This window comes from Delphinapterus leucas, chromosome 13 (genome assembly GCF_059928025.1).
Source record: "Delphinapterus leucas isolate spDelLeu-1000000601 "Yukka" chromosome 13, BTC_Dleu_Yukka2, whole genome shotgun sequence".
Lineage (NCBI taxonomy): Eukaryota > Metazoa > Chordata > Mammalia > Artiodactyla > Monodontidae > Delphinapterus > Delphinapterus leucas.
In genome coordinates, this window is record NC_143141.1 from 2,789,990 (window position 1) to 2,810,718 (window position 20,729).

At 52.2% G+C, this 20,729-nt stretch overlaps 1 protein-coding gene across 5 annotated transcripts in view; it reads right to left on the reverse strand.

Moving 5' to 3' along the window:
• NCK2 (NCK adaptor protein 2) overlaps nt 1–20,729 on the reverse strand; it is a 100,711-nt gene that overhangs the window by 22,073 nt on the left and 57,909 nt on the right. For 3 of the 5 annotated variants that reach the window (XM_089922548.1, XM_089922547.1, XM_022599301.2), the window contains one exon: nt 16,220–16,461. In XM_089922548.1, coding sequence (XP_089778674.1) covers nt 16,220–16,445 — 226 coding nt within the window. In that variant the 5' untranslated portion in view covers nt 16,446–16,461. The remainder of the gene's footprint in view (nt 1–16,219; nt 16,462–20,729) is intronic. The other 2 variants (XM_089922549.1, XM_089922550.1) reach the window with 1 other exon arrangement.

The window sequence follows — 20,729 nt, forward strand, 5'->3', positions numbered from 1 at the left end:
CCTCGTAATACGCCGTGGAAGACCTTATGCCTCATAATGCGTCGTGGAAGACACTTACGTAAGTCAGTCATACCGCTGAATGAACATACTGCTTTGTCTGCTTTTTTTCAAACACAAAATAATTTAATTACTTCAGCCTTGAGCTCCTTCCAGGAACCTTCCTAGACTCTGGGGAGAGTGAGGTAAGACAGGCACACTCCCTGCCCATAAGAGAAGCTTATATGTCTCTATCAAGACTGGAACTTTCTACATACAAACAGCCCTGGAAAATTAACCTGTTTTGCTCTAACATGACCTAAACAGTCTTTGAGGCAACTCTGGGCTGGGGTCTTGGGGGTAGCACAGCAGAATGACTGAGCGCACAGCCCCAGCAGGAATCCCGAGTCAGCCACTAATTAGCTGTGTGCTCTTGGGCAAGTTACTTAGTCTCTCTGGGTCTTAGTTTTCTTACCCTAAAATGTGGATGATGGCACTGGATCAGTCTGCGAGGGGGGCCGTAACAGACTGGGGGGCTTCGACAACAGAAACGTGTTTTCTTATGGTTCTGGGGGCTGGAAGTCACAGATGAAGGGTCAACAGGGCTGGTTCCTTCGGAGGCCTCTCTCCCTGGCTTACAGACGGCTGCCTTCTCACTGAGTCTGCATTCTGTGCCCTAATTTCCTCTCCTTACAGGACACCAGTCATGCTGAATTAGGGCCACCCTAAGAAACCTCATTTAAACTTAATTACCTGTTTAAAGGCCCTATACAAATACAGCCACACTTTGAGATTCTGGGGAATGGGACATCAACATATGAATTTTGAGGGTGGACAAATCACCCTAAAACAGGTACCTAAGTTCAGATTACACATATAAAGCACAGAACGTGCTTTATGAATGACAATTATTACTCTTCCTAACTGGTGTTGAGCTGGGTGTTGAATTTCTTTTTTCTCAGATATTTTACCAGGAGAGGGTCTAAGTCCTCTCTGAACACCCTTGGCCGTGACCCTACGTGCCAGACGGCCACCCAAACAGAAACTTTGCCCGTCAGGCGTTTGGCACCTGGGAAACATTATCTTATGGGAGCAGAGATACGTGGCGGCTGGCGCAGTGAGATGCAGGAGGCAGGTGTGTGTCAGGGGCGGGAAGGGAGGAGCCCGGCCGCACTGACATCTACATGATCTGAACCTCACGACGGTCCTGTGACAGACCCGGCTCCCCCCATTTCTGCAGATGGGGAAACCGGGGCTGAACGAGACCAGGGAACTGGCCCAACAAACGCAGCCAGTGGAGTGGCACAGACAGACCGTGATCCAATGAAAGCCTATTTAATCCAGAGTCATCAAGAAGCACAGTTCCGTCAGAGGCTAGTGTGAAGCGTGATGGCAGATGCTCGTTACTTGTGTCATGATTTCCACGGGCAGATGCATTCAGGGCTCTGAAACGGGGCTTCAAGATCCCCTCACGCACCCTCCCAAACTGTGATGAACACTTCCTCTGATTCTAGGGAATGAAATGGGCCCTGTGTGTCCGGGTGGAAGTGGGGCTGAGGTTAGGGAAAGAAGGTTTGGGATAAGAAATGCATCAGGAGCAACAGGCCGGGGCCCCAGGACAAGTCTGGGGACAGCTGGGGCAGGCTGGAGGGGGCGTCGGGTGGAAATGTGTAAACAGAACAAAGTCCTGGGTTGTTGACAAAGGCTCTCCATTTCCTCTTCTTCCCCAGTTCTTCCCCGACCCTGATTCTGCCCGAGGCCAGAGCCCGGGTGGATGGGGCCGAAGGGCTGGGGGCCCCGGGGAACAGCAGGAGGGAGGAGAAAGGCGTCAGAGGGAAGGGGACCCACCCACCAGCAGCCAGGGCGGCCTTTCTGAATAAGGACAACCAGGTGAATGGCTCCGGAGAGTCAGGCGGCCGGGATCACAAGGACGTCGAACGAGCAGGCTCTGGAGGTTCAGGACCCCGTCATCTCCCCCTGCCTGGACCTCACCCGAGGCCACGTGACTGCCACCGCGTGCCAGCTACGAGATGCCAGGTCAGAGGGGACAGAGACCCGTGTGTAAGCTCCAAGCTCTGGACGGCCTTGGCGTCCAGGCTCTAATTCAAAGGCAAATCCGTTATCTTTTAGGGAAGGAGGCAGTGTGGGAACTCCCCTGCTCCCCACTTTCTCTGCCTGTGTATTTCCCCACATCTTCTGCTTTCTTTTTCTTCGTTCATTCAAGTCAGACCACCTCCTTCTTCCAGCTGTATCAAAAACACAACCTGACTCCAATGTGTGTTGTGATTTTAACAAGGATAATGTGATTAATTTCCTTCTATGATTTCACATTTTTCCCGCCAGGAGAGGCAAGAGCCTCACACCCCTTCTGCCAAGTCCCAGCCCATCTTCACCTACTGAACAGTAACTAACCAGGACCTGGCCCACCAGGTGCCCTCGCTAACCAGGGCTTCCGCTCGCCCCCTCTCTGGGCCACATTTGGGAGAACGCGCTTCCTGGCCCTTTCCAAGGCCTGCTCCCCAGGGCCAGAGCACGGATTCCGGGGCAGCCTGGGCCGCAGACAGAAGCACCTCCCAGAGCAGCTGGCCACATTCCTCACCACACCCTGGCCTCGGGTACCGACCACGTGGTGCGGGACACCCAGGCAGCTCCGGCCAGGCCACGATGGACGCACCGAGGCCCGGAGAGCACTAACATGTTTTCACAAGGTCTAGGACGAATTCAAATGGTGTGCGTCTCTTTTAGTTCTCAAGTTCACCGTAAAATCCTCCACCGTACAGAATGTGGTGTTTGGACGTTTTGTTGCAGGTGTTGATGCGGCCCGCGCTGGACCCATCACATCATGGATGAGAATATGTAGAACGTGGCCACTAGGAAACCTTTCCTACTGCCAGCACGCTGCATTCGGCGATGTTGAGTAACTTTCTTCCCGCAAAGTTATGACTTTCTCTAAGCTCGTTCAGTAATGTATAAACTGCCGTAACTTCCACGAGGAAAGAATGAAGAAGGAATGGAAATCACTACTTAAGAAAAAAGCAAGGGCTTCCCTGGTGGTGCAGCGGTTGGGAGTCTGCCTACCGATGCAGGGGACGTGGGTTCGCGCCCCGGTCCGGCAAGATCCCTCATGCCGCGGAGCGGCTGGGCCCGTGAGCCATGGCCGCTGAGCCTGCGTGTCCGGAGCCTGTGCTCCGCAACAGAAGGGGCCACAACAGTGAGAGGCCCGCGTACCGGAAAAAAAAAAAAAAAAAAGATAAAGGGACGTTATAGCAGATGACTTTAAAATATGTTCTGTCATCTTCCAGCTGGAATTCTGGAGATTTAAGATAAAATGCCAAACAAATTTGACAGTTCATACAAGTATTCCAGCCCATACATTTAGACACAGCACACCTGAGTTTCAGGAGCTCTATAGCAAAGCCATTTTATTTTTGCTACTAATCAGGTTTGTGACATAAACCAGATGCAAGGAGAAAATTTCCTTGCACTTAAAATGTCATTTATACTAAGTTAAGCATAGAGGTTATTAATTTGTGGGGCTTTTTCCCCATCAGGGTTAGGAATGTCAACTGAAATTATTAATACAGAAGCTTTTTATCACTAAATGCTAAGGAGGTCTGACAAGATTGGTTCAGGTACAAAGTAGCTGAAATAACTTTTCATATAAGAGGATATATTTAATGTTTGGCTCCTAATAGCTATTCATGGTCCTATATGTTCATTTAGTTTGTATCTAGTTTTTCAGACTAGCTTCCACTACTCAGAGAATGTCTAGTGCCAGGATTCACAGTCGAGTATCTGAATAAAGGAAAAACCTCACATTTACTAAACTTAAGGATTTTCTGAAGGGCCGCCATTTAGGACTAATGCAGTAGTTCTCTCTTGCTTTAATCTGTTCCACACCTTCTACGCCATCTCTATTCAACAGAGTTCCTCTCTTCTCGTGGCCTCAGCAGGGCCCATCCCCAGGGCTCGGATCAGAACTCCCCCTGCAGTCTGGGTGGAGGCTCTCAAGAGTCAGTCACACCTGTAGGCGCCTGTGTGAAGAAGAGGCCCAGAGACAGAGACAGAACCTGGATGACATGAGTTGAGCCCGGGAATCCAACCACACTTCCCAATGATGTGAGCTAATCTCTCTTTAAATTCTCCTCTTCTTCCTGTTGTTTTTCTTTAGCTACTTTTGAGTTGATTTCTGTCACTTCGATTAAGGGCTCTGGAAAAAATAAAATGATCCTTCTCCACTCTCGTTCCCCTGCTTCCACCTGACCTCCTGAAATAGGCCAAACTGGTGAGCCCCCCTGAGAAAACAGGTATGCTTGGGTGAGTACCCCGCAGAAAACAGAGCAAAAGTTGGGGAGCCCCCAGGCTTGTGCGCGGGGGTGAGCAGACACAGGCTGTGCTTCCTAATCCCAGAGCAGCCTGGGGTTGAATATTTACCCCAAGAGCCCGCACTCGAGGTCTGTGATTCTGGGTGGCATGGACATTAGGCCTAACCGGCCGAAGCCCCCCGACCTCGACTTCTGCTCTGCTCTGCACGGGGACCCAGGGCCACCGGCCCCACCCGAGGTGGGTCTCGGAGGAACCCCCCAGGGCAGCCCGGAGAGCGACGGGCTGGTCAGTGCAGAGCATCTCAGACCCAGCCGGGGCTCAGGCCAAGCGGACTGGGGCGTGGCTGCCCCAGGTGGCACCTGCCCCTCCTGTCACTCAGAGGCGCAACCGCTGCTACCTGCTGGACGTGCGAGCCTGGGGGGGATGCAGAGTGTGTGGAGAACGGGGTGGGGGGCGACTGGGGGGGGGAGGGAGGGGCAGAGACGCACCCGGCGGAGGCAGCATGACTGTGGCGGGCAGGGCACAGAGCTGGTCCATCTCACCCTCGTCCCCGCGTCCCTGGTGGAAGATACTGCACCTGGCACCACGCCTGCCTCACTGACAGGGACCGGGTCCACTCGAAGAGGAGGACACCCCACTTCCCAGCCGCGTCCAAGACGGAGGACTAAATGCAGCCCTAGGCGTCCAGCTTCGTCCTCCCTGGGCTTGCACGTCCAGCGGGTCACACCGCGGTCACGCCTCTGAGTGAGTGACAGGAGGGCAGGTGCCACCTGGAGCAGCCGGGTGATGGCTCTCATGCCCAGGTCTGAGATGCCTGGTACTGTCCAGCTGGTCCCAGGGACCCATTTCACCTGCAGGAAACCGCAGCCCTGTGGCTGTCGCTGCCACGTCAGCACCAGCAAAGCAGACGCTTGCCCTGTAAGGTCCTGACAGCAAGAGCGGGGAACACTTTCTCCTGACGGGCGGGATGTGCCAGACCCCAGGGAGGTGAAGGGCTGAGGATAAAGTCGGGCCAGGAGCCTTTCTCCCCCTAGCAGCTTAAATCGAGCTTTCGAAGGTGAAAACCACTGCCCTTTCCTAAAGCGGAGTCAGTCTGCTGTACGGCCTGTGGGAAACACTGGGGGCTCCATGCTCCCCCCGCGAAACTGCCACAAACCCAGGGGGTTTACTTCTTTATTCCTAGGCACGCGCACCTTAGGTGCATACCCCTCACCCTACGATGAAACGTGCCCTTACGGGCCGTATGGAACCCCCAAGTTCAGGGAGGGCTGGTCCAGGACGGGGCAGGGGGAGGAAGGAGCCTTCATGAGATGGATGGGAGCTGCCACCCCCGTGGCAGATCCACACGGCCTGCGTCGGGCCGCCAGCTGGCCGAGGGACAAAGGAGCCATTCACCATCCACGTGCCCAGATGGTCCCCTTTCCAGCGGGCGGATGTGCCAGCAGCCAGCACAAGACGGAAATGCGTTGGGGGCAAAGGCTACCATCGCACAGGTCCACGGGTCCAGGGCCCAGAACCGGAATTTCCATCCCTGCCCCTGAGAGAGCCCGTTCCCTCGTGAGCAGGCAGGCGAATAACATGACTGAACGTGTAAAGCCTTGAAGAAAAGTGGTTTAGAAGCACAGGATATGGTCAACCAAATGCGAAAGCCAAACGGTAGCACGGATGCGAGTCAAAAGAATTTTTTAAAAAATTGTAATTATAGATTGTAATTAAAAATACATATTCAGTACCTCTCAACACACATACCTGCTGCAACAGCACAAGCGTCTCTGAATGTGCAGAACGGGGGTGGGAGTGGGCCGCGCACGCGCAAGGATTCAACGTGACCTTCTGAAGCACCACGCAGTGTCAGCCCCTGGCAGAAGCTCACAAGCGCAACTTTTTGAGCCCACGCCTGCTCAGCAAGATGAAATATGGTAACAAAAAAGAGAGCGAGCGAGTAAAGGGACGACACACTGGTGGGGGACCCCAGTTCTGACCCCGCTCCAGGCCCGGCTCCTGCCCCACTGGCTTGTGGCCTTGGCAGGTCTGCACTCTCTTCTCCTGTTCCTGCAGCCGTGACACGGGGAGGCCAGTGGCACTGGCGGGGCGGCTGTGAGGGCCCAAAGCCTGAGGAAGGGACCGAACACAGCGTCCCGTACACAGCAGGAGCCGCGCGACTGTGGGCGTGGTGCTTTTACTGCTATTATCGCTCCTCTCTGGTTGAGGGCCAAGGTCCGGTGGAGAAAAGAACAGGTGATGCTTTCTCCACGGAGGTGTGCACGTGTCTGTTTTCTCCCTCAAATGCTCCTGCGGGACAGCCTGGCCTCAGTCCTGCTCTCTGGTTCAGGAGCAGCTAAGACACGAGGGCCCCTCTGAAGCATCTCAGGAGAGGACGTTCCTCAGCGCAAAGCTGGCCTTCAGTTAGGAAGTGCAAGGGACACGCCATCTTCCAAGGCTGGACAGAAGGGCTTCTGGGACCACACGCTGCTCTGGACAAGGCGAACTCTGGTTACTAAGAGGCCAGGCCCCTGCCGGCTCCAGGGAGGGGTCCTGATGTGGCTGGGCTCGGCCTCCAGGCCCTCGTTCCCGGCTGGCTTTTGTGGCAGTGCCCTGCCTGGGCCCAAGGCCTGCTCCTGGCTCTGCTGTGAAGCACCTTGTTACCCTGGACAAGTAACTCAACGTGCCTGATTTTCATAGAAAAGCTGTGGACCAGGTTATCTCCAGAGCCCTTTCTAGGATTCAAGAATTCTACACAGAGAGCCCAAAGTGTCGAATGAACTTCACTTTTTAAACTTAACTGTACATACCAGGCTACACAAAAACAACCACAGAAGAACCGTAAGTGGCCCTTTTGGATCCTACAGCCAACTTCTGTCACCAGTGTCTGGCTGAGCATGTTGGGCTAAATACTACAGGACCGGTCACTTTAGATCAGTGCCTAAGGACCCCGACCATTTCACTACCAATTCACGCTCCACTATAAACACCCACTTGTAAATTTTCCAAGTTAGACACTCAACTGCTTTGCTCCCTGAAAAAAGCCAAAACTATAAAATCAATGGAGGTTCCCTGCAAACAGCCACCCCAGGATGGCTGGCTTCCAGGAGACCCCCAGTCCGGAAACTCACCAAGAGCTGCCCTCCAGGTGGCTTTCCAGCCGTGAGAACCACGGGGGACAATCTGGATGCTCACAGAATCCGTGAGTTTGGAAGCAGAGAAAGGAAGTTAAGAGTTGAGAGAGAGGGACGGCAGGCTGCAGGGGCTGATCAGGGGAGCGGCCTGCAGACAAAGTGATGTGAGCAGGTGCCCGCCGTGCAGAGAGCAGCGGTGGCTGCAGGGCGCGGGGCTCAGGGCAGGAGGTGCCTGCTTGGCCTTCCAGCAGCCCCAGAGGCTCTGCAGTCAGCACCACGGCACCCGTCCTGAACAAACCCCCCTGCACCCCACACCGGCCCCGGCGACAGGCACGAGCGTGTAATAGGCAAGAGGAACATTCGAGACATATGGACGAGATCTGAAACTGGGTGCGGGCCATATGGGGAAGCGCAGTTGGAAACACGGAGAGAAGATTTTACTTAATTCTCAGCATCTGTAGTCCATGTTTTCTCTATTCTAAAACCGAAGGCTCCCACTTGAGTAACTTTGAGTCAAGAAAGGCTGGTATCGATGTTCTTTAGAAAAACGATGATTTTAATAAGAAGCAACCCAGGTGCCAGTTGCTGGGAAAGAAACTGGGAAATGCTTTACATGGTGTCCTTGTCCTTCCTCAGGGCTCGAGGGGCCCGGGGGCCGACGCATCTGGCTTCAAGACCCTGTGTCACCGCACACCTGCTTCTCCTCTATCTCCCAAGAGTAGACCCCTCCTCCTTCCCCATCCCCTCTCCTGGCTCTTCTCCCATGAGCATTCTTTTGAACAATCTGTCTCTATTTTCTCTCTAATTACCCTCCCACTAATCCGTTGTGAGTTGTTTTACGTTTCTTGTTCTAAATACTTGGACACTTACGATATATGCAAACAAATCCAAGTTTATTTTGGGCGCTGGCACCACAATCGCTGTAGACGTTTCCATAGTCTGTGGGCATTACATTTGGCGGGTCATTTGTACCATGAACGATCTCGCAAGACAGAATTCTGAAGAGTTCTGAGTTATGCCACGTAATACCTAATTCGGGTTCGTACAACGGTAGATTATACAACAGAGCCCGAAAAGGTCAACCTCAAGTGTTAAATGCAGCTCTGAAAACCCAGAGTCCCTGCTTTAATACGGGGAAGAGATGATAGTTTGGAGAAGCTGGACCTTTAAAATCAAATTGAGATCTGTCAATCTTCTTCGCATGTTACATACAAACTTTTCATGGGGCGTGGTCTGGCTCTGCACTTTAAGTGAGAAAAATGTACTTTGTACTTTTTGTACTGATTCCTTAGAAGGTGACTGAGTTTAGGAAGTATGCTTAAGTGACATGTAAAAAGACTAACGGTAATATTCTTATTCTTTATGGACATTCAACCTAGGAAACCAAACTACTTCTAAGACAAATGCACTATAAAGAATCAGCTTCCCCTCTTCGGTTTTATACAGAGCATCCTGACCACTAAGGAACCGGGAGGCATGGACCAAACTCACTCGGCAAAGGTCCTTTCCAGCACGTGTCGCGATCAGGCTTCCGCGAACGGGTAGACGTTTCAGGACTGACGGCCTGGCGACAGTGGGATTGATGCGAAGAAGTCACCTTTGCAACCTGATTTTGATTCTACGTGTGTAGAGGTACTTAGCAAACAGATGCAAACGCCAACAGTGATTATTTCTGGGTGATAAGATCACAGGTGATTTTTGTTTTTTTCTATTTTCCAATTTTCTTTTTTTTAAATAAGTATGCCAGTCTTCAATGAATAGTTTTATAAAAGACAGGCATTTCAGAGAGGATAATTCTGAGGACTACCTGAGTGCAGAAACCCGTGTCACACAAAGAGCCTGTGAATGGCAAAGACGGCTGAAATCTCATGCGCGCAGACCCCCGGAACATGCCTGCTGCTGAAATAAGGATCGATCTGGGGAAAAGCAGATGAGTTCCTGGGACACTCGGCTTCTGAATCATTTTAATTAAAGGCTGCTGCTCCCCTCAGTGTGACGGAACCAGGCGGTTATTGATAACTGAACCCCCAGGGCCGGGAGGAAACGATGCTTATGAAGTATAGCTGGTCCCCTCGAGTCCCAGGGGCTGCAGCAAGGGTGGGAGAAAACCAACCCAGCCGTGCAGGCGGGACCAGGGAGCGACTGGATGCACCAATACCGATGCCAAGCAGGCGGCATTCCCCTCGCCCCCCAGGGCTCCCCGCAATCTGAATCCCCAACCCCCGAGGCTGACCAACAATAGCAGAGCTTGAGGAGTCGGGCAGACCTGCTCTGAATTTCAACCCATCACTTACTGTGTGTTCTTGGGCACACACATCCCTTAACCTCCGAGTCTCATTTTTTTCACGTGAAACATAAGGATGTTAGTATATTCCTCTGAGGGTTACTGGGAAGATTAAACAAAAAGGTGTACGGGTAGGTATCACCAGAGAAGCACACAGAAAGTTATCACTGCCTACACACTGGAAAACGCACACGACATCAGTTCTGGGTCTCGGGTTGAATTTTGCTGCTGCATTAAGCTTTCCTTTTGGCTTCGGGCGTGACATGGGTGTCGGGAGCGCGGGGATGGTGGTTATGGAGCCCGCGGGTCCCAGGCACCGGCTGTCACAGGGCCTCCCTCCCAGGGGAGGGCTTGGGGGCAGCTGTAGAAAGTAGACGGAGGCCCCTGAGACCACAGCGGAGCGGAAGCTTGGTGGAGGAACCTCGCGAAATGCCTCAAACGCCAGGGCTCCCCTGCAGGCCGAGGCAGAACTGTTTATACTGGTCAAAAACTAAGTTTCCTGTCAGCACAGCCCGTATGTGACAGCAAAAATCTGAATTTTGTCTCCTGAAGTTGAGACTCATGCCTGAAGCATGAAACATTCCCACCGAAGGGCCCGCCATCAACTCCAGCGCGTCTCGTCATCACGGCCCAGGTTCTCCTCCTACTTCCCTAACCCTCTGGTCTTTCTGCCGGTTGTTCATTCAGGCTGCAAACCCTTGAGTCACCTGTGACTCACCTGCTGCTTCACACCTGGTTGGCACAGGGTTCTGGGCCTTCCCTCGAAGCCCAGGGCTGGTGACATCCCCCCGGGCCACCCTGAGGTCTCGTCCCCAGCCTCCTGCTGACACACTGGCACCGCCGCTCCCACCCCGAGGACCAGAATCAAGATGCCTGCCATACACCCCGACGGCCACCACCCCATCCACCACAGGACAACCGCTGGGGCTCCCCTTTGCAAAAGCATCAGGCCTAATGATGGGGGCCTCCCCAGTGTGGGTCACCCAGGGCCCTCAGTGCCGCCAGCTCACTTACCGTCCTCCCACACGCCCCCCGCTCCCAGCCTCTGCCTCTCCCTCCACCGAAGACCAGCCCCGAGCATCCTCCACGTGAAGGAGTTCAGTCTCAACCATCTGAGGAGACAAGTGGTCCCTTATCCCGCCCTAGAGACGCCGCAGCTGAGGCTTTGCGGCTTCCACGGCTCGCCCCAAATCGCTCAACCGGCGTGTGGGCGTGTGCTGAGCCTGGATCTGAAAAGACCTCAGCCTCACCCTCCTATGTATGCTGCTTCCACAAGGATAAGAGAGGCCGGAGTGGCCTCATCCAGCCGTTTCTGGTGGGCCAGGAGGGGCAGCGCCACTGTCCTAATGACCCCCGCGCATCCGGGCCACTGTTACTCTTCCAGTTACATCACAGGCTACAGAGAGTCAGGGGCTGAACTCTACCCACCAGATGAAAGAACGTCCAGCCGGCCTCCCCCGTCTGATCCACACACACCCTGTGACACGGAGCCGATCCCACCACGTCTGCATCCCTGTTTCAAAGCCTTCGGTTATTGTTCCCAAAAGTCACTCAGCGGGGAACCAGGTGGCTTAGAAGCATTTCCAAGGGACAGAGCGAGGGAGGGACGACTCCAACTCAGCCTGTGACAACCAGCGACTACAGCATCCATCACCCGTGGCTCATCTGGACAGATCGCCTGCCCTGCTTCAGCCCTACTGAGAACGCTTCTGATCACAGCAAAGACCCACAGTCCTGCAGTGCCGGAAAGAAAATCCCCCCACGGCCTCACCATCACGGAGGCTGGAGCCCATCTCTCGCCCCATCTCTGTTGTAACAAAAATGCCTACATTGAACTGGCACAGAGCAGCCTGGGCCGCTCCGGCAGGAAGCGGGGTTCCCTCACCTGCCTGCCAGTGATACGGCGGGAAGCTGCTGGATGATTACGGAAAGTTCTGAACCAAGTCCTGGGGAACCGTTCTGAGGAAGAATCGGCGGCAACCTCGTGTGTTAGGTCCAGTCTCAGCAGGTCCTCGGCGATCCTCTGGTCTCTGAAAGACCGATGACGATTGTAAGGCCCTGCGGCACCGCAGATGCCCGGATAGAACAGGAAGCCCGAGGTACAGCCTCTCCCCTGCTATGATCCAGCGTCACGGCCTGGGGTGGTCCCCAAACCACTCTACCTACGTCTGCCCGTTTGTTCAATGTACAGATAAGTTGTAAGAACAGCACAAAGGACGTTATTTTCCCTGAACTATCTGAGAGTAGGCTGCCGGCGCCCTGTCCCATCACCTCAACACTTGGTGCCATCTCCACACACAAGGGCATCCTCGGCACAAAACCGGGACGTTAACACCGATACACAATTACTGTCATACTCAGACCCCACTCTGGTTTTGCTAGTAAGGCCCTGGTTTTCATCTCTAAAACAGGGAACCCAGTATCACTAGGATTCCCTCTAACATCCTAGCTGCTTATCTCTGTGACGCAGCCCTAACATATGCCCACCCAGTAAGCCCTGATAGTCAACTTGGTGAAAAAAACCCAAGTTCATGCTAAAGGCATGTGACCCGTCTCTGTCACAGGCCTTCTCTTGGGGAAGACGCTCAGGCAACCGTACATGGATATGCCTCGAGGAACCCTGGGAACTTCACCCCCAGGAACCGCCCCTCCCCGACCAAAAGCATCAACCCAAACCGCGCAAGGGCTCTTTCAGTTAGTGAGCACTGGTCCCCCCACCGTGGCCGCTCTCTGCTCCCAGGTCTGACCTGGAGTCGCAGAGGTGGGCACCGGTCTGGAGCTCATCACTGGTAGGTGATTAACTGGCCTCAGGCAGGGTCACACTGGGGCCAAGGCTAAAGCGGCAGCCCCGGGGGCAGCTTACTTCTGGTTCCACATGCCGCAGGAGGGTGGTCAGCGAAGGACGTGTGTGCCTTGGAACAAACCCTCCACGGGCGGATGCTAACAGATTATAAATGGAACCGTAGCTTCCTGGGTAGCCCAAGTCAGCACCTGGGCCTAAGGCAACCATCACGAAGACAGTTAACCTTCAGGGCTTCGGCGGGTTCCAGCTGCCGTCGTCAAGTGGTGACAAAAACCGTTCTTCAGTAAAATCCCTCCCTGGGAGCAGCTTCCCCATCTCGCAAGATTTAGCACAACACTTTCCAACACCTAACCTGCATGGTTTTATGAGTCGGGTCGTGGAAAACACCAAGGCCAGGCCGGAGCCCAGGAAGGCAGCGAGCCTTTCAAAACATCGCCTGGGCTCTGCCAGCAGGAACGGTTCTTGAGGACGGCTCCTTGTTATCTGTGGAAAAGCTCTCTTTGACTAATCGTGATCATGCTGAACGTGAGAGGAGACCTAGTGCATCAACGCGCTACCCGTCTACAAACACGAGGCCATACTGTTTTATTTAATTATAAATTATTAAGGGAAAAGGAAGAGCGTTAGTCCTTTCCTAACGGAGAGAACTTTTTGGGAAAGGTACCGCTTTCTGGAGGTTACTGTAACAAACTATTACATGCGATTAAATTAAATTGGCGACCGACCTCAGCACAGCACAGGGATACAGAAAAGCAGGAGAGAGCTCTGCCAAGTCACGGTCCCCGGCAGTTAGAGATGCCAACACACAAGGAGAACACAGGGACTTTGACGGGGAGTCCAGTGCTATTGTGTTTCAAACCAGGTGCCTGCCGGGGAAATCTTAACCACGGCTTTAGAAACTGGGTGGATTTCCATGGCGGTAGAATTACAAATGTGGATGATGTCATGAGTCGCTATTAGAAGGTCAACATGTGTGGTGGTGCCTTTGACGTTGTTTTCACTCCTTCTAATACACAGTAGAGAGAACTTCCGCTGGGTGCATAATCTGTCTATGATCACACTATAATTCCAACAGCACACCCGTCACGGTAATTTACACAGGAAGCCACGGATGCTTTAGCTCCAGTCTTCTCTGTAACGGAGACCAGTGGGCGGCAGGAGAGGCTGCGGAAAGTTTTCCCACCTTCCTTCTCGACGCTGGTGCCTTGTCAGGTCTGACGATGGAGAAATAGTAAGTCACACCGCAACGGTGGTTCTTGTCTGGGTACCTCCCTTCTCTGTGACTCCGTTCAAGGGGGGCAATGGAAAACTCATGCCGAGACAACAAGGTCTCTCTTTGTCCAACAAAAGCAAGGCTCTGGGTGACCACGACAAACACATGGAAGCAAAAAAGACAGACAATGAATGGGGGCATTTCTCCTCGGCAATGGGCATACTGACCTCCAACAGCCTCTAGACTACAAATATTAAGTGCCACGGATATGGATGTTCAGAACATAGCTTTGTTGGTGTTTTTACATTAAATAATGCTAGGTACAAACGTTTCCAAGGCAGTAATGTGCCTGACGGGGGAGGAGGCCTGGAAAAGGATGGTCGGTCCACAGAAGAGCAGCAGGTCTCCCCAGCACGGCTTTCGCAGGCCAAGGAGAGCCGAGGGGAGAGGGTTAAAGAGAAGCCAACTTTGATTCTATTTAAGGAAGAGCTTTCTAACAATCTGTGTTCTCCCAAAATGGAACTTGGCTGGCTCTGTGGAAGGAGACGTGTGCCCGCAGAGCTGGGGGGCCATCTGTCGGGGCGGGGGAGCCAGCCTGGCACCCACACGAGGACAGGCTGGCTGAGCCAGGCCCCCCGAGTTCTGAGAGGAGCCCTGGGGACTGACTGCCACTCGTGAAAAACCGAACCCTAGCGCCAGATGTGCTGCAGAGCTCAGCTGTCTTCTCGTTCTAAAAACTGAAGGGAGGGATGACGAGCTGTTCCAGGGAATTTGTAGGTAAGTCAGAGGGCTTGCTTCGCCTTATTTCACTCCCCAGCGTTCCGTTCCATTTCCGGGTGTTTCATTCTTTACTAGAATCTTGAGAATGTAGTTTTGAAAAAGGATAAGAAGACAAAACAAGTCAACAATGTCGAGCATCTCCAAAAAAAGGTACTTTAGTGGGTGAGAAGCTGAAATTGGAAAAAATAAATAAAATTAAGCGCAGGGCACTCCTAAAGTATTTACCTACTCACGCTTCCCGCGTTTCTTAGTCACAGTTAATAGAGAAAGAAACAACGTTTCTTTCAAGTGACATGCTTGGAAAAAACGATAAAGAGGGTCGCTTTTGTGAAAAAGAATCAGATTGCTCGTGAAAAACGGAATTTCTCCATCAGGCAGAATCTATGGTAGCTGGTGTGATTCTCACGCAGGTCAGTGTCTCATTTCTCTCTCCAAGTCATGAAAATAACCTAACCCACAACACAAAATTACTACCCAATGAATGAAGGCTTTACTTGGTTTTTTTTGTTTGTTTGTTTTTTGTTTTTTGCGTTACACGGGCCTCTCACTGTTGTGGCCTCTCCCGTTGCGGAGCGCAGGCTCAGCGGCCATGGCTCATGGGCCCAGCCGCTCCGCAGCATGTGGGATCCTCCCGGACCGGGGCACGAACCCGTGTCCCCTGCATCGGCAGGCGGAGTCTCAACCACTGCGCCACCAGGGAAGCCTTTACTTGGTTTTGAAGAGTCAGTGGCCCCTTCAAGACTTCAGAAAATGAAAGATCAATATTTTGCAACACCCATGACATTCAGAGTTTCATTTTCTTTTCAGGTTTCCTGCCTGTTCCCCTCCCTCAAGTGAAACTAATTCTCTTGTTAGAAATAAAAAGGAAAGCCTCAAGGAAATGTAATGTGGGTGACAACATTGACCTGTTTCAAGAGCAAACTCTTCCGTGATAACCAGCGGTCCCGGGGGCCACCCACATGGTGCTCACAGAAGGAGGCACCGCTGACCTTCAGGAAGTCACCCTCTCGCATCCTCTGCAGGACGTCCACGCAAAGGTGAGATCGGACACCATCAACTTCAGGGGACTCGGGCTCTTTCCCACGTCCGGACGCCAGGGAAGGGAACAGGCGCGTGGGAAGAAAGCTGGGCACCCAGCAGGCCCCCTGCGGGTCACCCTGGCGGCCTCGCATCACACCGCCGCTCGAGTCCCCACCTTAGCTGCCACCGTCCAGGACTGCGCCATGAAACGCCACCAGTTTAACAGAGGGAAAAAATTCCCCGGGTGCAAAGTACTTTTTTGCCATCTCCTCCTCTATGTGCAAACACCACACACACACAGGATTTCGTGAGAGAGAAAAAGATTTGATGGGATGACCTGGGCGGACCTGGGGACATGCCCGGAGGTGGTCATTCCATTTCAGGACCCTCCAGAAAGTTGATGCCAGGAGACAGAGACACGCAGGCGGGTCCGAAACACACAGAAAGGCCAGCTCACATAAACCTCCAAACTCGAGAACCTCTAGGAAATGACCAGCCGGATATTTCTGCACTGGATCTCTCAATGTCCAGAGATTTTTTAAAAAGACAAGTAGAAAGATGTCAATATTTAAAACATACCCTTTTTTTTTTTTTCCTCAAATGCAAATGAAAGAGATGACCTCCACCCCGAGTCCCGCTGAGAAAGCACCAGGCCCCCGCCTTCCAGGCCGGGCCGGGGTCCTGCCGCGCCCGCCACTCACCGAGCGTGTCCTTGAGGTTCTTCACGAGGGAGCCCTTCTTCAGGCTGTTCTTCCTCTCCACGTAGTTGGACGGCACGTAGCCCGTCCTGTTGGCCGCGTTGCGCACCCGCCACCAGGTCTTGGAGTCGTCCAGCAGCCACAGGCGCTCGTTCTTCTTGATGTCCAGCTCCTGGTCCTGCTGCGCTGTGTAGTCCCACTTGGCTATGACGATGACCTCCTCTGTCATCTTTCATGGAGTCCTTCTGCCAGCAAAACATTTGGAGAGGCTCATTAGACACCCGGCCGAGCGCCACGGCTGCTGCATCCACGCGGAAAACTACACCCGGACAGCTTTTATTACGGCTCGGCAACCAGCTGTCTCCAGGGTCTCAAATACTCAACCTTAAGATGACCTCCTTTCAACAAGCTTTAGTACGCTGTTTAGAAACGGTGACCTTATAAAGCGAATCTTAATGTTGCACATGGGGAATTCTGCTTCTCTGCTAAAAACAAACAACAACAACAGAAAACTTTCCAAAAAATTCTAAATAACCGTATCACAATTAAACGTGTTCACTAGATTAAGTAACACCAGATCCTTATAGCTGGTATCTTTACATCCATTTTCTCAGGATAAGCTGACTTTTATGACCATATTTAATGACCGTGACACACCCAAACCGCAATGTTGGTATCCTGGATTGGATCCTAAAACATGAAATTAGTGAAATCCAAGTGAAGCTAGTCAATAGTCTACCACTAACCAACGTTAATCTCTCACTTTTGACAAATGTCCCTGGTTAGGTAAGACGTTAGCACTAAGGGAAATTGAGTGTGGGCTGTCAGGAATGCTTTGTACTATCTTTGCAGCTTCTTCATAAATATAAAATTATTCCTGGAACTTGAAACACAGATGTTTATAGCAGCTTCATTCATAATTGCCAAAATTTGGAAGCCATCAAGATGTCCTTCAGTTGGTGATAGACAAATAAACTGTGGTCCATCCAGATAATGGAATATTGCTCAGTGATAGAAACAAATGAGCTGGGCTTCCCTGGTGGTGCAGTGGATAAGAATCCACCTGCCAATGCAGGGGACACGGGTTTGAGCCCTGGTCTGGGAATGTCCCACATGCCGCGGAGCAACTAAGCCCATGCGCCACAACTACTGAGCCTGTGCTCTAGAGCCCACGAGCCACAACTACTGAGCCCGCGTGCCACAGCTACTGAAGCCTGCGCGCCTAGAGCCCGTGCTCCGCAACAAGAGAAGCCACTGCAATGAGAAGCCTGCGCACTGCAGGAGAGTAGCCCCCGCTCGCTGCAACTAGAGAAAGCCCGTGCGCAGCAACAAAGACCCAATGCAGCCTAAAATTTAAAAAATTAATAAAACAACAACAAATGAGCTGTGAAGCCATGAAAAGACATGAAGGAACTTCAAAGGCACACGACTAAGTGGAAGAAGCCCGTCTGAAAAGGGTGAGACTATGATTCTCACAAAGACTCTCTCCTTGACCAAACTTTCGTCAGGCTCCTCTGAATCCTCTTCCCAGACTAGGCCTTGACTACTGTATTTCTGTGTCTGTACTTCCATGTCCATTGCCCAATTTTAGCAAGAATCCTGCTGAGTTGGTTCAGCCAGAATCCTCCACCCTCACCCAGGTGATGTCTGACCATCCTGACCTGTTTTCAGGAAGGACCCTGTTAGGTCAGTGCAGCCAGAATCCCCCCTTACCTCTGATGTTTCCTCTTAGTAGTTTTCCATCCATCTACTCCCCACCCAGCTCCTGGGCTATAAATCCCCACTCTTCCTTCTTGTATGTGGGGTTGAGCCCAATCTCTCTCCCCTATGGCAAAAATCCCTCGGAGTCCTCCCCTGAGTAAAGTCTGCTTAACCGTTCTTTAACAAGTGTCAGTTTTTCTTTGATAATTCCAAGAATATAACATTCTGGAAATGGGAGAACTACAGAGACATTACAAAGATCAGTAGTGGCCAAGGGCACAGGGGAAAGAGGGATGATTAGGTGCAGCACAGGGATTTTTAGGGCAGTGAGACAATTCTGCACGATACTATAGTAGTGGACACATGTCATGACACATTTGTCAAGACCCATAAAACATTCAATACCAAGAGTGAACCGTAATACAGAATTACTCCAAAATTAAAAGTTTATTAAAACAAACAAAAAGATACAGTACATTGCATACCTAGTTAAGTCAATCCTGGAAGTAATAAATAGCAAAGGTATACCTGAACGGCTGTAATGAATATAGTCATGAGCTAGTCCGTAACTTCTCGGGTAGAAGATGGGCATTTTTGCAGCAGAAAAATTCAACATTCAGTCCTTTAAATGACTAGAAGTTTACTCAAAACTAGGAAGAGATGAATAATGGAAAGGCTATTGACTCAGATCCCCTTCTTTTCTGACAGAGAGGAGTTCTCATTATTTATAGGGATGGCTTCAGGAAGACAGAGGGGACCTAGCGCACTGACTCCACAAAAGCATGGATCCCATTTTAAAATAACATGACATTTGCTGCTAGATGCTAAAGACACTTATAAATAATACATGTTCTCCTCTTTCATGAATTAACTTCCAAATTTAGAGATAACAAACCTTTGGGGAAGGAGGAGATGTTTCATAAACCTTAGGCATAATGTACACAATATCTGAGAAGATAGTGTTTATAGAAATCTCATTTCCAAATTGTAGACAATGTTGTTATCTACTTTCAGAGAATCTCAAGTCCGCGCCGTATCTCCCTATATACTGAACTCACCGTCAGGTTAGATTTCTGAAGGTCATGAAGGTCGTTTCTCTTTTTTCAATAATAATGCGAGGGACCAGAGCAGTAATAGGAATGGGCTTCAGAGAATATTTTATTTGAATACCGGGTTTGTGTCTTAATTACAGTTTCAAAAAGAGATTTGAACAAGAACAGCCCATCACTTAAGACCAGTCAAAACAATTTATAAATTTTCTGCAAGACTTAACTACACGAAAAGCAGGTAAGTAAGGCACTGGCTGGGCCTGGTACGTCTCAGTGCACATCGAACAGCACATGGGAGGGAACCTAGAAAATGCTGTGCCCGGCTTCACCCCCATGGGACCCTCGAGGAGCTGGGCCTGAGCATCCACAGTGTGTCATAGGCCCCAGGTCACTCTGACAGCCCTCCTCACAGGTGCTCTTCCTGGGTCCGGGGCGTGAACTCAGCGCACTGCTCCGTCTCGGGGAGGGCACTGGAGTACATGGGGGCACTCATTCACTCTGCAAACACCCGCCTTTCAGGGAAGTGTGAGCTTTCAGGAGACAGAGGATCAGAGATTCAGTGCCTTGCTGAACCACAGAGCCACGGTTTGAGCGCAGGGCTGTGTTCCTGTGCTCACTTCTGGGGTGAGCTGGGGAGGGGTGAGAACTAGTGTGGGGTCTTTGACAGACTTAATCCACCCAGGAAATCTATGACTCTGGGACAGAAGAAAAATAAATTTCCAAGCACCTAAAAAATGAGCAGCTGTTCCTTGGACATAGCAAAGGGCTTTAAACCTGTTGTAATTGACTTATGAAAGTTTCCCATCAGTATAAAAGCTTCAGGAGTCCATCAAATCAACAACCACCCCACACCAGGGATCACAGTCCCCAGTCAACAACCACCTCCCCCAGGGATCACAGCCCCCCGTCAACAACCACCTCCCCCAGGGATCACAGCCCCCCGTCAACAGCCACTCCACCCAGGGATCACAGCCTCCCGTCAACAACCACCACACCCAGGGATCACAGTCCCCGGTCAACAACCACCTCCCCCAGGGATCACAGCCCCCCGTCAACAGCCACCCCACCCAGGGATCACAGCCCTCCGTCAACAGCCACCCCACCCAGGGATCACAGCCCCCGTCAACAACCACCCCACCCAGGGACCACAGCCCCCGTCAACAACCACCCCACCCAGGGACCACAGTCTCCCATCAACAACCACGTCACCCCAGCGAAGGCTGCCAACCACCAAGCTCTATCCCAGCACCTCTGAAGGCCAGCCAATGAGGACGCCTCATTCGAGTACAGTCCACCAATCAACAACCTGCTCACTTCAGCGCTTCGCATGTCATGTCAGCCAATCAACAGCTGTCCCGATGTCCCAAGCAGCACCCGCAGTTAAGGGGCAACCAATCCTTAAGAACTTCCGCCTCAGATACTCAGCAGACACCGACCTGGTGGTCCGCAAAGCTTCCTGAGCTGGGCTGGGTGGGGGCCGAGCGGGCAGCCAGCGTCCTGCGTGAAGGCGGATGCGGTCAGCATCCCTTAGGGCCCCGCTGTGGACCAGAAGAGGAGAGCCGCGTGGACGGGGACACGGGCTGGGGGCTGCACGACCCGGTGGTTGAGGGAGGGATAGGATGTGAGGGCCGTGCTCAGGACGGGGCAGGAACCCAGGGCTAAGGAGGAGGAGAAAGTGACTCCGGAAGTGCCTTAGAATAAAACCGCGCGTGCTTTCTCTCCTGCTTGTGGCCAGTCAGCGCACAGGAGCAGGTGCAGCAAGA